Raw genomic sequence first — 24,813 nt, 5'->3', positions numbered from 1 at the left:
ATGTCATTAATAAAGATAAGGAAAAGTAGAGGACCCAATACTGATCCTTGAGGTACCCCACATACAATGTTTTTGAGACTATAGTCTGTATCATTTGTTCTAACCAGTTGTCTCCTATCATCCAAGTAAGATTGGAACCAACTCAAAGAAATACCTCGAATTCCGTAGAAATTTAGTTTTTTTTATCAAAATGTGATTTACACAATCAAAAGCTTTGGCGTAGTCACAAAAAACGGTGGCAGTGTGAAGATTATTGTTCAATGCTTGATAAACCTCATGTAGTACAGAAAAGATGGCATCAGTGGTGTATTTATTATTTAAAAAGCCAAACTGATTTTGTGATAAAATGTTGTTTTCAACGAGAAAGGACATAAGTCGGGCTTTTATCAGTCTCTCAATAATTTTGGAGAGTACCGATAGTAGTGCAATAGGTCTATAATTGCAGGTATTAGATATTTCACCACCCTTATGAAGAGGAATAATGATGGCAGTCTTTAGGCTCTCTGGAAATTTGCCTTTCTCAAAAGAATCATTAATCAGTGAGATGAGGACTTCCAACACATTTTCTGGGAGATTAGAAAACATTTTTATCGATAGACCATCAGTTCTACAAGAAGATTTGCTTTTGATACTATTGATTGTTTAGATCAGTTCAGATTTATGGACTGGTTTTATAAATAATGAATTCGAGACCTTTCTTAAATTAGGGAGATAGGAAATGGGATCTTTTTGTGGCAAAATAGTTGATGTAATATTTTTACTCTAGGAGTGACACTCCTAGAGACAGGGTATAAGATAATAGCACAATGCATACGTGGAAGACTGAATGAATACATGGAGGATACTGTGGGAGAGTACTAGGCAGGCTTTCGATCCAACCATTCGGTAACAGACCAGATTTTCACGCTAAAAGAATTACAAGCAAATTGCTATGAGTACAAAACGACCCTGTATGCGCTGTTCGTAGATTTCAAGCAGGCATATGATCGTATAAATAGAAAAGAAATGTACCGTGCTCTGAAGCAATTACAAATCCCCAAAAAATTGATTAGCTTGATTTAAATGATGTTGGCAAAAACGAAAAGCGAAGTAGTGTGGAAAGACATCTCAGAGGACTTCGAAATCAAACAAGGACTCAGGCAGGGTGACCCGATGTCAACCACGTTGTTCAATCTTGTTCTTGAAGTAATAATGAGAAATTGCAGCATAAAAATTGAAGAAACCATATTTAAAAATGAACATCAATGTATTGCTTTTGCGGATGATCTAACAGTATTAGCAAAATCAAAGAAAGAATTGAGAAAAATTGTGAAAAAGATAGAAAAAGAAGCAAATAGGTTTGGCCTAAAGATAAATGAAAAGAAAACTAAATACATGATAATGGGTGATACGCAGCAAGACAATGAAGAGTTTATAAAAATACAAGGGGAGAAAGATTACATATACAGTTTTGACAGAGTGGAAGAGTTTACGTAGGTACCTTGGTGTGAAAGTAATGGAAAATGGACATGAGGATAAAGAAATAGAATCCAGAATTACAAAAGGCAACCAGAAATACGGAATGCTGAGATCCTTAATGAAGTCTAAGTTTGTTTCAAGAAAAACAAAAGAAAGAATTTATAAGACAGTGATTAGAGCTACGGTTTTATATGGAGCCGAATTATGGGTTTTAAGAAAGGCAGATGAAGAAAGATTAGAAAGATGGGAGAGGAAAATTCTCCTATCAATTTACGGAGGCATAAATACACAAATGGGATGGAGAAGAAGGACAAATAAAGAGTGGGAAGAGCTGTATACGGAACCAAAAATCACCGCAATAATAAAGACGCATAGAATAAGATGAGTGGGACATGTGCAAAGATTGGAAAACCATAGAATGACCAGGATGATTTTAAACAGGAAACCAGTAGGGAAAAAAAGGAAAGGAAGACCCCGTAAAAGATGGTTTGACAAGCAGATTTACGAGAATTAAAAATAGATAACTGGAGAAACAAGAAGAGAATGGAGAGGAGCGGTAAGAAGAGCACAGGAGAAATTGTAACAGAACAATGTGCCATGAATTGTAAAATGAGAGCTATATATATGTATATATTTATATGATGTATTTTTTAATAGACAAATTAATATTGTATATTGTAGATATGTATAGTAAAAAAATGTAATTGTGTTTTTCACGCCCAGGGCCTACATGGCCTGTTGAGCAAAATAAATACAAATATTTTTACTCACTTTAACAAAGTATTTATTTAGATTTTCAGGGTCTGGAAGGGAAAATGTTTGAGCAGTGTGGGTTTTATTTCGAAGATCGTTTATTATGGACCAAGTTTCTTTTGCAACACTTTTAGAGCTTCCCAGACGGTTTTGGTAGTAGACTTTTTTTAGCTGATTTTATAAGTTTAAGATATGTTGCCCTGTATACCCTATTCCACGAACATACGCCTGTTTTGGATTACTTCGACAACGAATATTTTACTGTTCAAAATAAGAAGAACGAAAGTAAATTGCAAATTACATTGTTGTTTATTGGAATAATTATTAGCGCCATTTACTTTCGTACTTCTTATGTTGCACAGTAAAATATTCGTTGTCGAAGTAATCCAAAACAGGCGTGTGTTCGTGGAATGGCCCATACTTGGTGATTTCAGTTATAGAGACGTTGGTAGTAAATTTCTTGATGTAGAATAGAGAACGCATATTCTTGGAAGATATTCGGATACCTTTAGTAGTCCAGGGTTTGCGATGTTTTGGCTTAATTGGAATTAAAAGAAAAGCTTTATTGAAGATACAGACAAGCTTATCTAAAAAATCACTGAAATTATTATCCACGTCCATAGAAGGAAAGCGTCACTCAGAGCTTAAGCATAAATTTTGGAAATTACGAAAGTTCCGGGTACAAAAAATCCTGCCTAAACGTCGGGTTTTCGAGGAGGGTTTGCTGAAGATATTAAACTTCGTATAAACTGCTTCATGATCGGATAGTCCAGCATTAATAATTGTAGAGTGGACATCAAGGGGCGAGAAATCTGAGACAGTATAATTAATTATGGTAGATGAAGTTTTTATAATCCTTGTAGGAGAATCAACGTGCATTGTTAGACCATACGATTCAAATATGTTGATCAAGGATATTTGTGTAGCACAAGCAGCAGCATAATCAATGTTAAAGTCCCCGCATAAAATTTTTCTACTTTTATGGGGTAGGTCATCTAACAAATTTAGCAGGTTCTGAAAAAATAGTTCCACGGAAGAGTCAGGTGATCTATCAATGCAAATAATATAAAGATTGAGATTCTTATTGTAAACTAAGGAAAACTCAAAAAAGGCTTCACTTAACACAAAGTTATATTTTGTTACCAAAGAAAAATCATTGCTCTTAGAAAGAATCAGTGTGCCTCCATGAGCTGAGCTTGGACGATCATACCTACATTTTTCTACAAAAAAAAAGGCTCGTTGACTTCAAGCCAGTGCTCTGTAACCGCAACTACCAGGGAAAATCCTAATTCCTCTAGGAACAAAAACAATTCATCAGTTTTGTATCTTATAGAACGAATATTAATCAGAACCATGCTAAAGCTGCTATCACTAAAACAATTTGAGGATTCTAGTCCCTCAGAACACGGCGTTATGTTTAGAAATTTCGTTTTGGAGAGACAGCGGAATAGTAATTTCGGTGACATTCCCTTGATTTTTGCAGGTGTATAATCCTTTCAGAAGTGAGAAAGGACCTAAAAGCAGCAAGATCAGCTTCCACCTCATCTGCACCAATTCCATAGGCATTGTTAAATTCTATCAGAATTTGTCGTAGATCTTCAGTTTTAGTTGGAAGTAAAAAGAAACGGTATTGCGCTTGAAAAATACCAAAAAAATTAGGTTGAAGAAAATCGACTTTCAAAGTTCAAAATCGGAATTCGTAAAAATGTATTTTCTCGGCTTCCAATAAAACAATTTTCTTCATTTTTTTTATCCGATGTTACTCAAGTAGAGACACCTAAATAACGCATTACCAAATCCCAAAGATACTTTATATATATATATATATATATATATATATATATATATATATATATATATATATAATGACTGTACACCCCGATATGGGGCTAAGTCGCGAAAGCTTTCTAGATCCTATTTCTTAGGAGGATCAGTCCCTTTTGCTTATGTTATCTTCTTAACGATTTCTCTCCATTTTTTCCTGTCTCTAGTTTTTCACCGCCATTCTCTGACTCCTGCGTTTTTTAAGTCTTCTTCAACTTCTTGCAACCACTTTGATCTTGGTCTTCCTCTTTTCTTTCTTCCTCCTGGATTCCATTCTATCATAGCATATGTCACTGCTTCATCTCCTGCCCGCCAGATGTGACCTAACCATCTAACTCTGCATTGCTTTATTTTGGTCACGATATCTTCTTTTATTACTTTCTTAATCTCTGCATTTGTTCGGCTTCGATATTCATTTTGCTCTGTTCTGATTGGTCCCAGTATGGTTCTCATGATCTTTCTCTCCACTATTCTTAAGATTTCTTCATCTTTTTTAGTCATCGTCATTGTTTCTGCTGCGTATAATAATATTGGTCTAATTATGGTGTTATACATTCTCATCTTGGTTTTAATAGACAGTATTTTGCTTTTAAGTAGTGTTTTATTTGCAAAATAAGCTTTATTCGTTGCCAAAATTTTTTCTTTTATTTCTGGTATTCTTTCACCCGTTTTGCTTATTGTCACTCCTAGGTATTTGAAATGTTCTACATCTTCAAACTCTGAATTTCCTATTTTGGTTTTTCCTTTTATTGCTGGTTTCCCTAGTCTTAATATTTTCGTCTTTTCTTCATTTAATCTGAGTCCCATTGTCTCCCCTTCCTCTTTTATTTCTTCTAGCATATCTTTCATTATGTTTCTATTTTTTGCAATAACAAAGATACTTTAGTTTTGTTATAATGAATTAATTTATTTTTAACAAAATACAACTACATATTTTATCCTATGTTTTAGAACTTTTTTTTAGGAAAACTTACCAACGTTTACATTTTGACGCCCTCAATATCAATATTCCCATTTAAAAGCTGTATAATTATATAAATAATCTTTGTTTAAACAAATTAAAATTTTTTGTTAATACACTTGCGATCATAAAAAGCGGGTCACTCGATGAATTATTCAAGTTAGATGTCTCGAATTTTCTAAACCGGTTGTCCGATTTGAGTGATTTTTTTAGTATGTTATAGCCTTATTCTTTAACAATATCGCTATAGTAATATTGTTGCTAGACAGGTAAATTGTCATTGTATACCGGGTGTAACAATCATACTGTGTTTATTCCTCGAAGTTCGGAACACCCTGTGGAATGTTTTGGTATAGATAAAATATTGAAATTAAAACTCGATTATAGCCTTAGGCTTTCTTAACATTTTCTTTTTTATTTTATTTGATTTTGTTGGATAATAAAAAAGTTAGGCACGTCAACAACCATGCTCTTTATCAATACAGGGTGTTTCTAAATAAGTGCGACAAACTTTAAGGGGTAATTCTGCATGAAAAAATAATGACAGTTTGCTCTATAAACATATGTCGGCAAATGCTTCTTTTCCTAGATACGGGATGTTTGTTTTTCTTACAAACTGACGATTTATTTATTGCTCTAAAGCCCGTAGAGATATGCAAATGAAATTTGGTAGGTTTTAAGAGACAGTTATTGTGTTGACATACAATTAATAATTCTGCATTCACCATTGGCGTGCATACGGGTATAAACATTTTAGATACATCCCGTATGCACGTCAATGGTGGATATAAAATTCTTAGTTGTATGTCAAAAAATGCGCAATAACTACCTCTTAAAACCTACCAAACTTCATTTGCATATCTCAACCGGTTTTAGAGCAATAAATAAATCGTCAGTTTGTAAGAAAAAATTCAACATCCCGTATCTCGAAACCGAAGAATTTGCAGCCATACGTTTATAAAGCAATCGGTAATTATTTTTTCATGCATAATTACCAATTAAAATTTGTCGCACTTATTTAGAAACACCCTGTATTGATGAAGAACATGGTTAATTGTTAACGTGCCTAACTTTCTTATTATCCTACATAAACAAATAAAACAAAAAAGAAAATGTTAAGATAGCCTAAGGCTACAATCGAGTTTTAATTTCAATATTTTATCTATGCTCAAACATTCCACAGGGTGTTCCGAACTTTGAGAAATAAACACAGTATGATTGTTACACCCGGTATACAATGACAATTTACCTGTCTAGCAACAATATTATTATAGCGATCTTGTTAGAGAATAAGGCTATAACATACTAAAAAAATCACTCAAATCGAATAACAGGTTTAGAAAATTCGAGACATTTAACTTGAATAATTCGTCGAGTGACCCGCTTTTTATGACTGCAAGTGTATTTTTTATCGCCAACCGTCACTAAAGTCATTCATTATTGTACTCATTTGTCCTGATTTGCGGCAGTAAAGTAACACTTTATTGTACTGAAAGAAGAATTTTACTTTACCTTCCGCGATTAATCAAATTAACTGAGATTTAGGGCCGGTTGTTCGAACGCTAATCAAAACTGATCATTATCAAATATTTAATTACAATTATATTTGATTAAGCGTACTTCTGACATATGTCGCATTTTGAGGTTATGTTGACTGATTTATTTTATTATTTTGGTTTTAATTTAAAATAAAACATAATTAAACTCTTTCTGATGTTAATTTCTTGTTTTTACTTACAAATCAATAATAATAATAAGCAATTTTTAATAATTTAAGAGCTGCAGCTATATTTTAATTACTGTTTTACCAACAATCAATAACTGATTAGTGTTTTACATGTATTTTTCATGTCGCGATTTGATTCCCATCAAGAAAATTGATTACAATAAATGATTGATTATAATCAACTTCTTGATTAGCGTTCGAACAACCGGCCCTGAATGTAAGCGGTCGATGGCAGTAATCGATTATTTATTTGAGTGAACTTAAAATTTATTTACGTTAATTGTTCAAAATATTGTACAAAATTTACGTTACGATTAATTAAATTTATGTCAGAAAGTGAAATTCTGTAGTATTTTGCAATTATATTCATAAAACATAAATCGAAACTTTACAGATTTAGTAATTAGGTCATTAAGGCTGTATGACACTATGCATTTTCTTGTATCATTTCTAATATTGTTTCTGATATCGTTTCTGATATACATTTTCTTGTATCGTTTCTTGTACGTACATTTGTGCCCTGTATGACACTATGCAAATTCTTGTATCGAAAACTGTATGAAATTCGGCACGTGATTGGTCGAAATTTTGTTTGTCACCCTGTGTCACGGTTACATTGGTATGGTTAGTTTAGTATGGTAGTACTGCGTCTACAGCTGATTTTGAAGGATTTTATAAAATGTATAAACTTTTAAAAACATAAATTTAACATTTTAATGTTAACCAGAATTTTTACGTTGACTGTTGATTATTTGTGTTTTTTATTTTGTTTTGATATTTGTTTTAAAATATTTGCATTAGAATTATCTTCATTTTGATCTAAATTAGGAACTATTGTATTTTCCTCTATTAAAAAATTATGCTACATGAAACCCAAAGTTATACATAGTTTGAACTTTACTAGGAGCTAAATATATGGTTATTAGTAGAACAGTAGTCCATACCAAACGGTATATTAAGTATAAATAAATGATTTATAAATAATACCTACAAAATCACAAATAAATTCATCAAGACATAAATCATATGATCTCATTTTCAGCCGCCATTATGACATTTAGATGTTTTACCAGCAGGTTTTAGGTTTTTGCTCTTTGCGCAGAAATTAGCGCAGTTCTTGTACAAGAATCTGTGCCTGACACAAATTCTTGTATCGTTTCTGATATCGTTTCTTGTATCTGTGTATGACACTATGCATTTTTTTGACATATCAGAAACGATATCAGAAACGATACAAGAAAATGCATAGTGTCATACAGCCTTTAGGTACTTATTCAATATTGATTACTTAAACAACTATCGATTAAACATCGAAATCGGCCATCAGGCAAAAGCATTCTGTCATCGTCATTACTGTCATACGAAATTTTTATTTCGTCTAAAATTAATTAAATTCTTAAATCTTTTAAGTTTTGTATTAATGCAAATATATTATGAAATGGTGTTTTTGTTAATTCGATTATATAGGACGGTGACAGATATTAATGATAATTTGTTAGCAAATATATTTATTTAGATTTTCTACTATTCATCCAGGGGAAAAGCAACTGCGCTGCGAAGGCTACACTTCATAAACAATTAACGGTATTTTTAATTTTTGGTATTTTATTTTAAGTGTTAAAATTGGTTTAATATATAAATAAAAATACGATTAAACTGTTTAAAATATATTTATTTCGTTGAAATTATAATAATAGAAGTATAACATCTTACGTGCGTACCAAGTACACACAATCTTTTTTCATTAGGATCATCATCATCATTCTCTCTGCCTTATCCCTATGCGGGTTCGGCTTTCCTAATTGCCATTTTTCCACACAATTCTATCTTGGGTCATATCAATATTAATCCCCTTTACCAACATGTCTTGCCTAATCGTCTCCCCCCACGTCTTCTTTGGTCTTCCTCTCCTACTCCTTCCAGGAATCTGCATTTCAGCAATTCTTCGTATTGGGGGTTAACGTATCGCCGTTGAACATGATCAAACCATCTCAACCTATGCTCTCTCATTTTGGCATCAATTTGTGCTACACCTATACTTCCCCTAATATACTCATTTTTAATTTTATCCTTTTTTGTCACTCCACTTTAATTTTGTTATAAATACATTTATTTATAACAAAATAAAACTAAAAAGGAAAACAAACAAAATAAAACGAAACAAAATAATGCTATAAAAAAGTGCTGTTATTAAAATAATATCAATGTGTTGTGGACAACTTATAATATTACTGGGATGTACCATAATTGTGATCCTATAGTTGCTTACTAATCATCATCAACTCTTTGCCGCGTTTACTATTGCCTTCCATTCTTGTCGGTTCTGTGGCACTAGTTCCCATTCTCTAATTTTCTAGTGTGACACTAGTTCACTTTAATTTTCTGCAAATCCTCTTTAGCTACAACAAGGACTGGATTTATAATATATGGGCTGAATGTCAAGGGCGGCAGAATTCAGGGCCGGTAAATTTTAGTAAAAAATGGCTGGGGGGAGGTGGGCAAATTGTGAATAGCCCAGAGGTGGCAAATCTTCAAATCCGCCTCTGACTACAACTTTCCAACAATAATTGTTGCATTGCCATATTTTATACTTTGATCGTTCTTGCGTGTTGTTGGGTTTTGTTTTGAACAGGATAGATCTCAGTGTATTGGTTGTTTTGAATATTGTTGTGATGTACTTGTTTCCTATCTCTTTTAATTTTTCTGATAAGCCTTTTACCTACGGTATCCTTGCCATCTTTGAATCTCATCTTGTGAGTGTTTCTGGATTGCTTGTGGTGTTTTGTTGCTTATTTTAGTCAGTCATGTGAAATTTCTGGTCTTTAAATGACAATAGTTGGTCTTTTTGTGTCAAAACCTTTATTAGTAGGTTTTTTATTTAGTACACCCACAGTATGTTGGAGATATGTGGAAAGTGAGGCCAGAAGCATTGAATAAACTTTCAAGTCTAATAAGGAAGCTCGTTATTATATTGAGCTGATTCTTGCTTGTTTTTTGCAGTATTTCATCCCTATTAGCTCATGTCCATCTAATATACACCTACCTTTTGCCGTGTGCATGTTAGATCTATATAAATCGTAGAAGAAAATATGAGTTTCTATTATGTATTTTTAATAAATATATTTTTTATTATTTATTTATATTTTTAAGGTTATTATACTCCTGTTGCAAGTTTAGAACAAGTCAGTGTTTCTGTAATTCAATATGTGAGCGTGATTGCACGGCCATTAGTGTTGCAAGGAGAGGATCACCCTGTATCTTGGACTCACGCTTATGCAGATGTAACAGTAAGCACTTCAAATATTGTGAATAATATCTATTTACTTTTAAGTTTTTTAAATGTATTTAAAAGTCGCCCATGTTTAATATACCTATTCTTAAATTGAAATTGGAGACAAAGAGAGAGAGGAGAGAGAGAGAAAATAAAAATTTTCTTTTCTATTGAGCGTCTTTATATACTTATTCCGTTGTTACTTTTTTCTTTATGTTTCGATATCCTGATGTCCTGACGATATCAAATCTAAGTTGTTTCAAGTATGATCAAAAATTTTGATTCTCTGTTTCCTTCCTACAGTTTTCCTTCCATCAGTTTTAGTATTCTATATTAATTTCCTCTACTATATGTCGCAGATAAGACCTTTTCCGGTGTTTAACAGTCTTTAGCAGATCTTTATCTTTGTTGACCTTCATTAGTTTTTCTTGCTGTCCACGGTATCTTCAGCACCCGTCTTTGAGTCCACACTTCCAATCCTTCAATTATTCTGTTCATGGTCGATATTTTTAGTGTTCACAGTTCTGCACCATACAAAAGTATAGACCAAGCATATAGCACTTAACCATTGCATTATTTGTCTGAGTTCTAAAATGAGATGATTATTGCAAAGAAATGACTTCATTTTCATAAAAGTAGTTTTAGTCATTGCTATTCTGCGTTTGTCTATGTCTGGATCTAGTTGGTCCGTTATGACAGTTCCCAAATATGTCATTTTGTGAACTTTTTCATCTTGGACACCATTTACTTGAAGATCTGCATCTGGATGTGGGTTACAACTAAAGGCTAAAAATTTGCTCCATATGGCTGTCTCTTAAGTGCCTTTTTAAATAACTGGTCTGAGTAAACATTGAACAATGTTAAGGACAAAATGTATCTAACCTTGTCTGACTTCTCGTGCTATGTAGATTTCGTCGGTGTAGTTATCTCAAATTTTTATGACAGCAGTTTGATTCCAGTACAAATTTTTAATGACACGAATATCCATGTCATCTCTTCCTAGATTTTTTAGCATCTGCATTAATTCTACATGGTGTACTTTATCCGATGCCTTTCCGAAGTTCACAAAGCATGCAAATAGATCTTTTCTTTGAAGGCGGCATTTTTGTAATAAGATATTTAGCGCAAAAGTGCCTCACTGGTTCCTATAGCATTTCTAAAACCAAGTTGGATATCTTCGAGATCTTCTTAGCATTTAGGTCTAATTCTGTTTTGAACTATTCTTAGGAAAATCTTAAGAGTGTGGCTTATTAGGCTAATTAATAGATATTCTGAGCATTTTTAGTTGTGTTTTTTAGTTATTGCGACAAAGATGGGCTTGAGCCAGTCCGTAGAAATCACCCCAGTGTTATAAAGAAGCATTAAGAAGTTTTACTATTACTGTTCAGATAAGCAATTTTTATTCGTATATTTTATTCCAAAACTATATAAAATACTGACTAAAATATTGTTTTATTATTTTTTTAGTATGACACCAAATTGGATAACACTGTTGTAGAACCTTATAGACTGTTAACTTCAGTGGCTATACCATGTTATGACACAAAAACCAATAAGATGAATGATACTACAACGGCTTACCTTTTAGGAGTTGCTGGTACCGACGTACCAATTGATGAATTTGAAAGGATTACAGTTCCCTATAAGGTATTCTTATTTCTGTAGATAAAAATATGGCGATAATGCTTTCAGTTAAATATTTTTAGTAACATTAGAAGTTAACAACCTGGTTCTCGGAACCAGGAATAATAATAAACGAGGAAGATCTTAGGGAACGGGAACGGACGAAATTAGAGGAGCTTACGAATACCTAAAAAAAGATAAAAAGTGGGTATAAACCTCAAACAAGTCTATCTAAAGATGAAACTGGGCAAATAATCAGTGACCAACAGAAAGTCACAGAAACCTGGAAGCATTATTTTCAGACCCTACTTGGAACTCAAGTAAAGATGAAAGTGGGCAAATAATCAGTGACCAACAGAAAGTCACAGAAACCTGGAAGCATTATTTTCAGACACTACTTGGAACTCAAGTAGACATGGAAGATGAAATGGGTATGAACTACGTAGAAGAGAATGGAGTAGAAGCTCCAACCATAGAGGAAGTTCTCGAAACTATTAAGGTTCACAAAAAAATAAAGCTCCGGGAGTTGACGAAAAACCAGCAGAACTGTATAAGGTAGGTGGCGACCACCTAGCAAGTCACATCCACTTGCTCATTAAAGACATAATATGGCAAGCAGAGAAAATACCCGACGACTGGAAGAAAAGTATAGTATGCCCGATCTATAAAAAAGGAGACAAATTCCAGTGCAAAAACTACCGTGGAATCTCTCTACTATGTACAGCATATAAAGTCTTCACGTATATTATAAACCCGCGGCTTCAACCACTAGCAGAAAATATTATTAGAGAGTATCAGACTGGCTTCCGACGGGGAAGATCGACACTGGATCAAATATTTACAGTCAAACAGATCTTGAGCAAATCATGGGAACAACGATATTGATGTTCACAACGTGTTTGTAGACTTCAAACAGGCATACGACTCGGTTAAAAGGAACAAACTAACACACAAGTTAATAAGACTCATTAAAGCCACAATGGATGAAACTCAGGCATGTGTACGAATACAAAACCACCAGATAGACTTTTTCAAATTTTCGCAGGGACTAAAGCAGGGAGATGGGCTAGCCCCAACATTGTTTATCCTGGCACTGAAGTATGCGGTTAGGCAACTTAAAATTGGACGAGGAAACCTACTGACCAACCGAACGGTTCAACTGGCTGCTTATGCCGGTAATATTAATATTATGAGTAGAAAATCAACAGGAGCACAGGAAACATACGCAGAGTTAAATCACAAACAAAAATGTTAGGTCTGGAAATTAACACAGAAAAAACAAAAATTATGACTCAGACGAGAAGAAATATAGTCCCACAAAACATAATACATGAAGATGACATTGAAACGGTTGGAAAGTTTACATACCTGGGAGTAGAAATATATGCCGACGGATCAGACGATGGAGAAATACGGAAAATAATAACGCAGGCAAACAGAACGTATTTTGCCCTCTCCCATATATTTCGGTGTAAAAGTGTCCACCAAAATACAAAGATGAGAATATATGAAACCTTAATTCGACCAATAACATGCTATGGCGGTGAAGCCTGGGTCCTGAAAGAAACATTCAAAAACAAATTCGACACATTCGAAAGGAAAATACTGAGGAAAATACTAGGACCTGTGAAGGAAAACGGAATCTTCAGAAGTCGATACAACAACGAGCTTTATCAATTTTATAAGGAAACACCCCTATTAGACTTCATTAGATACAAATATTGCAATGGGCCGGACATGTGATAAGAATGGGAGAGGATATGCTACCAAAAAGAGCACTGAATGTTAGAATGCAGGGAAAGAAACCGGTTGGAAAGCCAAGAAAGCGCTGATAATACACAGTAAACAGCGACGCACAAGCCCTTTTAGGAGTTCGTGTATGGAGAAGAGCAGCCGCAGACAAGCAAGAGCGGAGGCAAAAAATAAAGGAGGTCAAGGCTCAATTTGGGCTGTAGTGCCGTAGAAGAAGAAGTTTCAAAAGATTCCTTTTTCAATTTATAGTGATGACCTCGTAGTCTAGCATCTTCGCTGATATTAAAAAAAATTGATGTTCCCCAAAATTCCCTCCTAAGAATTCTATAAGTAGATATCAAATCATAATAACAAATAAACTACCAATTATGGTAGGACTATGTATTTAAAAAAGTGGAAATTGATTCCTCTTCTTCTTTTTAGATTGGTGTCAATGGTTATGCCTTTATTGTTAGTAATAATGGATACCTTCTTATGCATCCTGATTTACGTCCTATGGTAAGATAATTTTAAATAAATAAGTGTACATTAATATTATTGATTTACACATGCTATATAAACACAAGATGAGGGCCGCTGAGAGGGATGCGCGGGCCAACGGAAAAAGAAAATTGCGAAAAAATTGTTTAATTATTAAATTTTGATTGTATTATTTATAATAGTGAAAATATTTATAATACTTACAGGGCAGGAATATATTACGGGCGGTGAATCCGTTCCAAGCAACATTAGTTGTTATGGTAATATATGAAAGCAGTATGCTGGCACCATAACCAAAACAACAACGTATGATGTCGCAACAGCAATATAACAATAAATTAGAATATTTCAAATTGAGCTACTACTAATACTTGTCGCTTTATAACGTTCTCTGTCGTTTTGTCACTTCCAATTTCCACTTCGTCCGGTTGTTCCATAGGTCCTCCTCTATGATTCTTTCTCTCAGTTCTTTGTCTATTCCTTCGCTCCAACTTTTTCTCGGTCTACGTCGTTTTCCATTTCCATCTGGTTGCCATTTTAGTATTTTCTTTGGTATTCAATATTCATTTATCATTCACTATCATTATTTACTTGTTCATTTATGCATTCTTTGTATATGTCCGAACCAGATAAGTTATCTGTGACTGTTCGTTTGATTACCATTATTTCTCTAATGCGTTCGTTGGTAATCCTTTCCCTTCTATATCATTCTGCTGCTCTTCTTCAAAAATCCACTTCCGTTGCTTTCAGCGTTGCCAGTGTTCTTTCTTACAATAGCCATACCTCACTGCTGTATAGGGTGATACTTTTCACTGTAGTCTCATATATTCTCTTTTTGTTTTCTTTGCTGATGGATTAGTCCCATAAAATGTTGTTTAACATTGTGGTGGATTTTTCTTTCCTGACGCATTTCTTTCTCTTATGGCTTTTTCCATCAAACGAAATGTCGATGCCTAGATATTTGTAGTCGTAGCAGCATTTTATCGTGGTCATGCCGTCTAATATGAGATCTTTTTGTTCTCATCCAATGCAGTATTTGGTTTAGTTTTCTTTTTATTCATTGCTAGACCCCTTATATCATATTATTCAATTAATTTTCGGACCATAAAGTTTATGGCCACACACCAACATTATGGTAGGTATATTCGCTGTATGCAAGTACTTGGAGGGGATACGAGAAACGATCGTGCGCGTATAGCGGTCAAATCTTGCAACTTTCTTAACATATATTTCTTAAATAATTCATATTGTTAATTGAAATTGTCAAATGGACGTATATTTCAGACCTACTGTCATTGAAGAAAATGGTATTTCGAAAATGATGTGTTATAAATTGTGAAAATTATATGTTGCTCCACAATATTGATATGATATGCAATTATTATTAATGTGAATTTAATTAATGGTGTTTTGCTTGTAGTAGAATGTTTACCTTTTAATAACATAACCTGAATCTTACTTTTTCTTCTTTTTTTTTGGGCTATGGCCTTGACAATTATCCAGTAACCAGGACTAATATGATTGGCCAATATAATTAAAAGTGCTAAAAATGTTGCCGAGCTTTGAAACCAGGTGTCGTTTTTCCGAACTTGCACGATCCCAATACGCTCAACTTGAAGAGTTATGCGCTCAACTCTTCAAAGTTGAGCGTATGAACCATAGTGTTTCTTCTTGTTAAAGTTCCCTCTCCTATCGGAGGTTGGATATCATAATGGCTGTGGCCACTTTGTTGGCTGCTGCTCTGAACAGTTGTAATGAACTACAGTTAAACCATCCTCTAAGGCATAATAATTCTCAGCAACTCATATTTTTGTCCTCTGGTAATGTGACCCAAATATTCCAGTTTTCTAGTTTTTATACTCTTCATAATTTCTAACTCCTTATTTAAACGTCGTAGCGCTTCAACATTGGTAATCCTTTGAACCCACTGAATTTTCAATATTCTTCTGTAACACCACATTTCGAACGCTTCTATACTTCTCATGTGTTGTCTCTTCAATGTCCAAGCTTCCATTCCGTATAGGAATATAGAAAATATGTAGCATCTTAGAGCCCTCAATGAATGTCTTTGTTTGTAAGCAGTGTCTTCATTTTTATAAATGCTTGCCTTGCAGTTTCAATTCGGACTTTAATTTTTTTGCTTTGGTCATTTTTGTCATCAACCAAGGTTCCCAGATATTTGTATGTTTTCACTTTTTCTATTTGGGTGTGCTCTATCATTAACCTTTCATTTCCATGTTCTGTTTTTGAGACAATCATAAATTTAGTTTTGTCCTTGTTTATTTTTAGTCCGTATCGAATGCAATAATCGTTAATTCTATTTAGCAATTCTTGTAGCGATTCCAGGGTGTCTGCCATTATAACGGTGTCATCAGCGAATCTTATGTTATTTAGCTGCGCTATCGCTTTTTGAAATATGGCTTCACTGTACAGGTTAAACAGTTGCGGCGACAGAACACAACCCTGTCTTACTCCTCTCTTTATATAAATATTCTCGGATTCTTGTTCTTCTATCTTTATATTGACCTTTTGGTTCCAACACAGATTGATGATAATTCGTAAATCTCGTCTGTCTATATCTCTGTTTTTCAATAATTCTATTATTTTTTGATGACGGACCCTGTCAAACGCCTTTTCGAAGTCGATGAACTAGGAATAAATATCCAGGTTCATATCTAAGCATCTTTGAGAGAGGACATTAAACGTAAACAATGCCTCTCTTGTTCCAAGTCCTTTGCGGAACCCAAATTGAGTATCATCCATATCATATTCTAGCTTTCTGTATAATCTTCCATGAATCACCTTTAGAAATATTTTGAGAGTATATGGCTTATTAGTGATATTGTCCTATAGTCCGAACAATATTTGGCATATATTGTTTTTGGTATTGTTACAAAGGTGGATACCATCCATACCTGAGGGTTTTTTCGGTTTTATATATTTCATTAAATAGATCCAGTAGTACAGGTACAGTTTCATCTTCTAGACATTTCAGTAATTCCGCAGGTATTTCGTCTGGATCTACAGTTTTTGCGTTTTTTGCGTTTCGTATTGCTTGTTCGATTTCCTCCATAATGATCTCTGGTCCCGTTTCGCTGTCGATTTCTTCAGGTTCTTGTCTATTATCCTCAAACAGATCTGTTATGTATGTCTTCCACTTTTTTAATTTCTCTTTGACTTCTATAATAATTTTTCCATTTATGTCTTTAAGAAGGCCATCTTTCTTTTTTCGCTGTGTATTTGTGATTTCCTTTATTTTCTTGTGCATGTTAAAGCTATCATACTTTTTAGAATATCCTTCTATTTCACTACATCGATTTGCCAGTCAGGTGGATTTGGCTTCCTTTATTTTTTTCCTGTTAATCTCTGTATTTCCTTGTATTTTGCCTTACTCCTGCCTTTATGTTTCCTTCTTTCCTCCATTAGATCTAGGATTTCTGAAGTCATCCATCTCTGTTTTTTTATTATTTTTGTGGGTAATATCTTCTTTCCGGCCTCTACTAACGTTTCTTGTATCATGTTCCATTTGTCATTAACATCTGTTGTTTTTATCACTTCTTGTTTGATTTTCTTTAAGTTATCATTTATTTCTTGTGTTAACCTCTGACGTACAGGTTCTTCTTTTATATCTGAGACATCAAATCGTGGTATATTTGATTCAGTTTTATCTTCATTACGCCTACTAATGGAGTATGACCTGAATTTATGTCAGATCTTTTTTGTGGATCTTATGATTCACCATAGTGTTGGTGAGTGGTATCCCCATTGTTCTACTTACATTTTTGTTTACATCTTTTTAAAGCACTTTCGAGGTATATTTCAAATAAAGTGGGGAATATGCACCATCCTTACTTTAATGCTTTTGATGTTACATATCCTGTTGTTATTTGTGTCCCTGCATTTATTTTTGTTATGGGTTTGATTTTGATTGTATAGTACTTTGACGGCTTTTATTAAATATATATTAACATTCTTGCTTTCCATTATTTTCCACAGCTTCTTCAGAGGAATGCTATGGTAGAATTTCCGTAGGTCGACGAACAACATATGAATTTCTTTATAACATGATATTTTTTTCTATTATCTGGCTTAAGGAGTAAATTTGGTCAATAGTGGATCGACCAATACGAAATCCTGCTTGTTCTTCTACTTCAGAATCTAAATATTCTTTCTCGATTCGATTCTTCAAAACCTTTCCATATATTTATATTCTACTCATAGATCCGGTTACAGCTATTCCTTGGTAATTTTCACAATTAATTTTATCACCCTTTTCGTGTATAGTACTGAGATATGATGTTTTCCATTCCAGAGATTTCACTTGTGTTTACATATTCTTGAAATAGTTGTCGAAGATGTTCGTACAATTAAATATATTCAATAGAGGTGAAGGTCATATTAAATCTGTAGCTTGGTGCTAAAAGAGCCAATGTCAATATTTTACTTTTTTGTACAACTTTATTTAAAATTTAATATTGACAAAACAAAACGTAAAAAATTCACTTTGTCCATTTTTAACACCAAGCATTTTTTGCGTTTTGTTTTGTCAATATTAAATTTTTTAATAAAGCTGGACAAAAAAGTAAAATATTGACATTGGCCCTTTTAGCACCAAGCCACAGAAATAAAGCCGAGTGATAAATTACGCACATAAAGTGAAGAGCAAAAAAATGGGAAAAATTAAGTCTTTGTTTTGGTCGACGCCGGGCCCCTTACATCGCCGGGCCTCGGAAAATGTACCGGCTGTACCGCCTCCTCGACAGGCCTGCACAAGATAGATCTCAATTATTTACAAATAATTTTCTTCTTCAATGTAATGAATGTCTATGTACCTTCTCTTCGTTTTCTTGCGTCCATTAAAGAGTTTTTTTTCATTTAAACAATATAAATACACCTAATCTATAACATTAATCAGTATTTTTTCTTTAACCTAATTTCCCTAAAAATGTTTGCAAACTAGATGTCACCTGGTCCATCGTAGCTTTTTTTACATGAAATGCCCACTTCTTTGTTGTGGCTACACACCACAGCACTGACTCTGCTTTTCACTAATAACTCACGTCTTTGTTGTGGCTACAATACAATGCACAACACTAAGCCCGGTACAACTTTACACATTACACGAGCTCGAATGGTTTAGTCCTCTTGAGCCTTCGCATCTGGGGTTCGTTGACAAGAAGCTGAAGTGCTTCATGGTTGGGATGCTTATGGAGCCTCTCTTCATGTCTCCTGGCGACTTTCTTAATTTCATTTGGAATAGATTCGATTTTAAGATGTCTACGCAAATCGTCATTCCGAACATACCAAGGAGCACATACATTATTCCTTAATATTCGGTTCTGGAGCGTTTCTAAATTTCGGTAATTACTTTTTTTGGTACAGCCCCATAATTGTAGGCCATAGGTCCACACCGGTTTCAATATCTGTTGGTAAATTAGTACTTTGTTCTGGATGGAAAGTTGGGAGTACCTACCTCTTAGCCAATACATATTTTTGTACTTTATCTTCAACTGTTCAGTTTTCTTTTTAACGTGCTCCTTCCATTTTAGTTTGACGTCGAGATTTAAACCCAGTATTTGGCTGTTTTTTTATTAGGAACAACGGTGTTGTTTAGGATAATTGGAAGATTATTGATTTTCTTGTTAGTGAAGTTAATATGAACTGACTTCTGTTCATTAAACTTTATACGCCATTTTTGGACCAGCCTTCTATGCCATTAATTGCATTTTGTAAGTTAATCGTAGATTCCTCTATAGTTGCTCCTATTGTCATGACTGCTGTATCATCAGCAAATGTGGCCAGTTGGATGTTTTCTCTCTCCGGAATGTCAGATGTATACAAAACGTATAGTATTGGTCCAAGAACGTTACCTTGTGGAACCCCTGCATTTATTTGCTTTAACTGAGAGTACTCGTTTTCCATTTTAACTCTAAATGTTCGCTGGTGTAGGTATGACTGCAATATTTCAACGAGTTGCATAGGAAATATTTTCTTTAGCTTCATTAACAGACCGTCGTGCCATACTTTGTCAAATTCTTTTGCGATATTCACGAATACTGCTGAACAAATTTTGTCCCCTTCCAGTGCTTTCTCTATTTCAGTTACTATTCGATGGATCTGGTCAATTGTGGAGTGTTTATCACGAAATCCAAATTGGTGTGTTGGAACAATATTTTTTTGTTCAATTATATGGTTCATTCTTCGTAGCAGTAATTTTTCAAACACCTTTGAGATTATGGATAGTAAGGAGATTGGCCTGTATGATGTTAATTCATGGTTATCTTGTCCTGCTTTGGGTATCATTATAATCTCTGCAGTTTTCCAAAGGATGAGAACATATCTAAGCCTAAAGGATGCAGTTATTAGTGTAGTAAGCTTTACTATGGCTTTTCTAGGTAATTTTTGAAGATATTCTTGTTTAGGCGCGATTCGATTGAGGTAAAATTGTACATAAATCTGCGCGCCTGCGCACACAGACAGTATGTAGTTCCTTGCTAATCTTTCAAGATAGGTGTTTATGTATCTGTATCCGTGCAAATAAGTCATTAAAAGAATATATTAGTGTTTTTAGTAAATGTATTATTTATTATAATTCTTGTGTTTTTGGATTTGTGTTTCTCTGTAGTAAAATAATAAAATATTTACACTATTTGTCGCCGTGTTGTGTAATTATATCCGAAACTGACATGTCAATTAGACGGACCTCGCTGGTGTAGTTGCTAGGGCGTTAGCTCCGAGATTGGAATGGCGCGGGTTCGAATCCTGGGCGATTCATATTTTTTTTTTATTTTTGGTTGTTTTAATAAAATTTTTTTGAAAGTGGTAGATAAGAAAGTTTGTTAAATTTTTAAATAAAATACTAATAACCTGTTAAGTATATTTACTTCGTTGAAATTACCTATATAATAGAAGAATATCTTCTTACGTGCGTACAAAGTACACACAAATTCTTTTTTTAATATCTCACCATTGATCAGGTCAAACCCAGGCCCTTTTTTTGTATTGATGTTCTTGATTAATTTTTTAACTTCTTTTGTAGTAGTTAGTTGTATGTTAAGAGAATCAGTAGCTACTCGTTCATAGTCTACATGAGTTTCCCCAGGGTTTGGTTGAAATATGTTTTCTAAATGATCAGCGAACGCATGCACGTTCTCTTTGGGATTTCTTGCCCATGTTCTGTTTTCTTTTCGTAAAGGAGGTATATGCTGAACTGGCTTATTTATCTTTTTGTATGCATCTGAGTCAGTGACATTGATTTTCATATTCCCTCCAGCCAACATGGTTGCCTGGAGTTGTATCTTGTTTTTATGTAGATAATCTGACAATTCGTCATATTTTTGTACTTTATTAATTATAATTGGTGGAGGTTTTATATTAACCGGTTGCAGTTTGTTACTTTTGGTATTCGTTTCAGGGGATTGTACCTGCGGTGAGTTGCTAGCTTTTCTTTTTTTTTTGAGTTTAAAGAGTACACATATAAATAGGTTTTCCAGACTAATTTTATTTCTTTTGGATCGTTGGTTATCTGCCATTCTTGATTTTTGCATAGATTTGCTCTTCTCTTCTGTAGATTTTTATACGCTCCTCTTATATCGTTCCTTTGAAGTTTTTTTTCCATTTTCGGTATATTGCTGTTGTATGTTATTTTCTATGTTCGGCATATTGTATCGGCTTCTGCCTTGCACCTACGTAGAGGGAATACTATCTTTTCTCTGGTTTTTCTTTACGTATATTTCTTGCGTTCTTGATTTCTTTTCAGTAATGGCTACCATACCATATTTTTTTACTAGAATTTTGCTAATTTAAAATATGCTTTCAGCAGTTTTTCACTTTTGTTTTCTTCATAAATTTCATACGTTTGTGCTTCAGATAGAGTTTAGTTACTCGTATTGATTCGTTTAGTTACTCGTTTCCCCAATGTAACTTTCATATTTTGTCTCTCTTTTATTTTGGTTATGTAATATCCAGTGGCGGATCCAGCTTCGTTAAGAGTGAGGGACGATTGGCTAAATTTCTATGAAAAATAAATGAATGTTCTTATAATCTTTATATACAATATAAAAAATTTAAAGCAGTTGGTTTGAGAGGTGGCCAATCGCCTCTCCCTGGATCCGCCACTGGTAATGTCTATTGCTTAGTACTTATGGTCCCCTATAATTTATCTTTCTAGATTTAAAAAGTTTACCCTACTTGATTCACTTGTTCAAAGTCTTATTAGTATTTTATGTTTTAATTGATATTACAGTAAAATGTTTTACCTTAATCCTTAATTCTCAGATACAATTGCAATTGAATGGCCGTTTGCCAAAACCTGATATGTCAACTTTCGATATTTTTCAGAAGAGCAAATTCAAATGTCCACGATGTCCATAAAATCACAGTTTTAGAAATATCATATTTGATTTTGAGTTTAGTGTTTATTTATACAGCTATTTATATGAGTTCACACACAGTGCGGTGGAATAAGTGTTGCCCCCCCCCTGTTAACTTGCTTATTTTAAGAATATAAGCAAAACGCTCGGACAGGTCGATTTTTAAACTAACCATAGTATATTATAGTGACATAGTAAAGTACATCATGTGACACCTCATTTAACAGCTTTTAAAATACTGATTTCAAAAATGTATAATACTTTAATCCTTTTTGAGATCGCAGGCCCAACATTTGGGTCGAACTCTTTTTAAATGCATTTATTTTTTTCGAATGAAATTTAAAGCAGAATGAAAGATTAGATTATTACCGAGGGCTGACAGTCCCTTAGAATAAACAAAAAGTTTCTTTTGAATGATATATTTGAAATTAAAAATCACACTAAATTTTCTCTTTTTTCCACCACTGTGACTTATTAAAATAAACATTATAGGAGTTCTCAGGGACTTTGGACCATCGAGAATACTGTAATATTTCATTCTGCGTTTAAATTTTTCAAAAATATTTATTGGTTTTTTCAGGATTCGAAAAAAATGATTGCATTTAGAAAGAATTAGACCGAAATTTTTCGCATACGCTCTCAAACAGGATTAAAGTATTATACATTTTTGAACTCAGTATTTTAAGAGTTTTTAAATGAGGTGTCACATGATGTACTTTCCCATTTAAAAAAATCAAAGTTATGGCTGTCACCTGAAGAGGGATCGCGTAAAGTTCGAAACGTTGATGCTATAATATACTATGGTTAGCTTAAAAATCGACCTGTCCGAGCGTTTTGCTTATATTCTTAAAATAAACAAGTTAACGGGGGGGGGGGGCAACACTTATTCCACCACACTGTATAAGAAAAAACTGTAGTTTTATGGCCGTCGTGGAAATTTGAATTTGCTCTCCTGAAGAGTACCAAAAATGGACATATTATCTGCTTTTGGCAAACGACCACTGAATTATTCCTACATAATGTATTTATTTTGTTTGACATTTATTGTCTTATAGCATGCAGGAGCAGTATTGAAATTCAACTACAATAGTGTAGACTTAACACAAGTGGAACACCACGTTGACGACGAGTTAACTATGCCTAGAGAAATTACCGACAGTGTTCTGAAACTAAGGCAATCCTTGGTTGATGGCGAGACTGGAACTTTACCTAACATAACTGTAAGGTACCATTATGACAACATGAAAAGAGTATTTGAAGCAAAATATGACTACTATTACACACCAATTGACAAGACTCCGTTCACCTTAGGAATTGCTATTCCACATGGATATGGGATGTATTCTTTAGAGGTAGAGGATGAAATTATGAGGAATAAGTATACTGGTGAAAATTTGACCTCATTCTTTACAGGAAAGTGGAAAATTAACCCCAAATGGTAAGTTCATTGTAAATAAACTCCTCGTCAAAAGTTAGGGATCTTTTCAGAAAATGCTTTTAAAACAAAAATATTCAAACGTAAATGATAAAAATTCTTTATTATAAAATAAATTAATATCACTGCATCTCTTTTGTATCAAAAATCTACCCACTCAAAAGTTTCCTCTCTATCTATCAGCGAGGTTCCTACAGCCTCTGCCGCTTCTCGCATTTCGACCGCCATCGTTTTCTGTCCATCCATTCGTCTTCTTTGATGGCTCTATCTTTCATGATGTGCCGTACATTTTCTTCCCAGGCAACTGAAGGTCTTCCCCTTCTTCTTCTTTGGTGTGGTATGTAATTTAAAGCTTTCTTTGGCCATCTATCTTCATTCATTCGTTTCACGTGACCATACCACACTAGTTATCTAGTTTCAATTTTATCTACACTGGAATATACAGTATGTGTCCTCCTTCTAATATCTTCATTCCTGATGTGATCTTTTTTAGATATACCACACGCTCTCCTTAGATAATCCATTTCTACTACTTCTATTCTTTTCCTATCTTTTTTTGTCATCTGCCAAACTTCTGCCCCATAAGTCATAATAGGCTCTACCAAGGTACGATAGATTGTCAATTTCGTTTCTTGCCTTATATCTTTAGACCAAAGTAGAGAGCTCAGAATGTTTACCGCTTTTTTGCCCTGCTGCCGTTCTCTTTTCGATGTCTCTTTTGGTAGTGCCTTCTTTAGATATTATAGATCTGAGATATTTATATTCATTACATCTTTTCGTGGTTCTAATTTCTAACTCTGGATCTTCTTCATCATCCCCTATTTTAAGATACTCTGTCTTTGACATATTCATATTGAGGCCCCATTTTTCATATTCTTTCTTTAGTTTTCTAAACATGTAGTCCATGTCTTCCTCATCATTCGCTACGACTACCTGATCATCTGCAAAAAACAAAGTTGTTAGACATTTACCACTGCCTATGTCTATTCCCATTCCGGATACTTGTTTCCTCCACTGCTCTAGCGATGATTGAATATATATTTTAAATAAAGTCGGAGACAGACAACATCCTTGCTTAAGCCCCTTTGATATAGGAAATGATTCAGATATAAAGTCTCCTTCTTTAACGACACTTCTTGCATTTTTGTATATATTTGC

General features: G+C 33.9%; 1 protein-coding gene across 1 annotated transcript in view; it reads left to right on the top strand.

The window, feature by feature from the left end:
- LOC114333091 (voltage-dependent calcium channel subunit alpha-2/delta-3) overlaps positions 1-24,813 on the top strand; it is a 174,388-nt gene that overhangs the window by 89,201 nt on the left and 60,374 nt on the right. Inside the window, exons 9-12 of the mRNA XM_028282924.2 lie at positions 9,873-10,009; positions 11,461-11,640; positions 13,792-13,866; positions 23,276-23,658. Coding sequence (XP_028138725.2) covers positions 9,873-10,009; positions 11,461-11,640; positions 13,792-13,866; positions 23,276-23,658 — 775 coding nt within the window. The remainder of the gene's footprint in view (positions 1-9,872; positions 10,010-11,460; positions 11,641-13,791; positions 13,867-23,275; positions 23,659-24,813) is intronic.

Source organism: Diabrotica virgifera, chromosome 10 (genome assembly GCF_917563875.1).
Source record: "Diabrotica virgifera virgifera chromosome 10, PGI_DIABVI_V3a".
NCBI classification, from domain to species: Eukaryota; Metazoa; Arthropoda; class Insecta; order Coleoptera; family Chrysomelidae; genus Diabrotica; species Diabrotica virgifera.
This window is presented reverse-complemented; position numbering and strand designations above follow the sequence as displayed.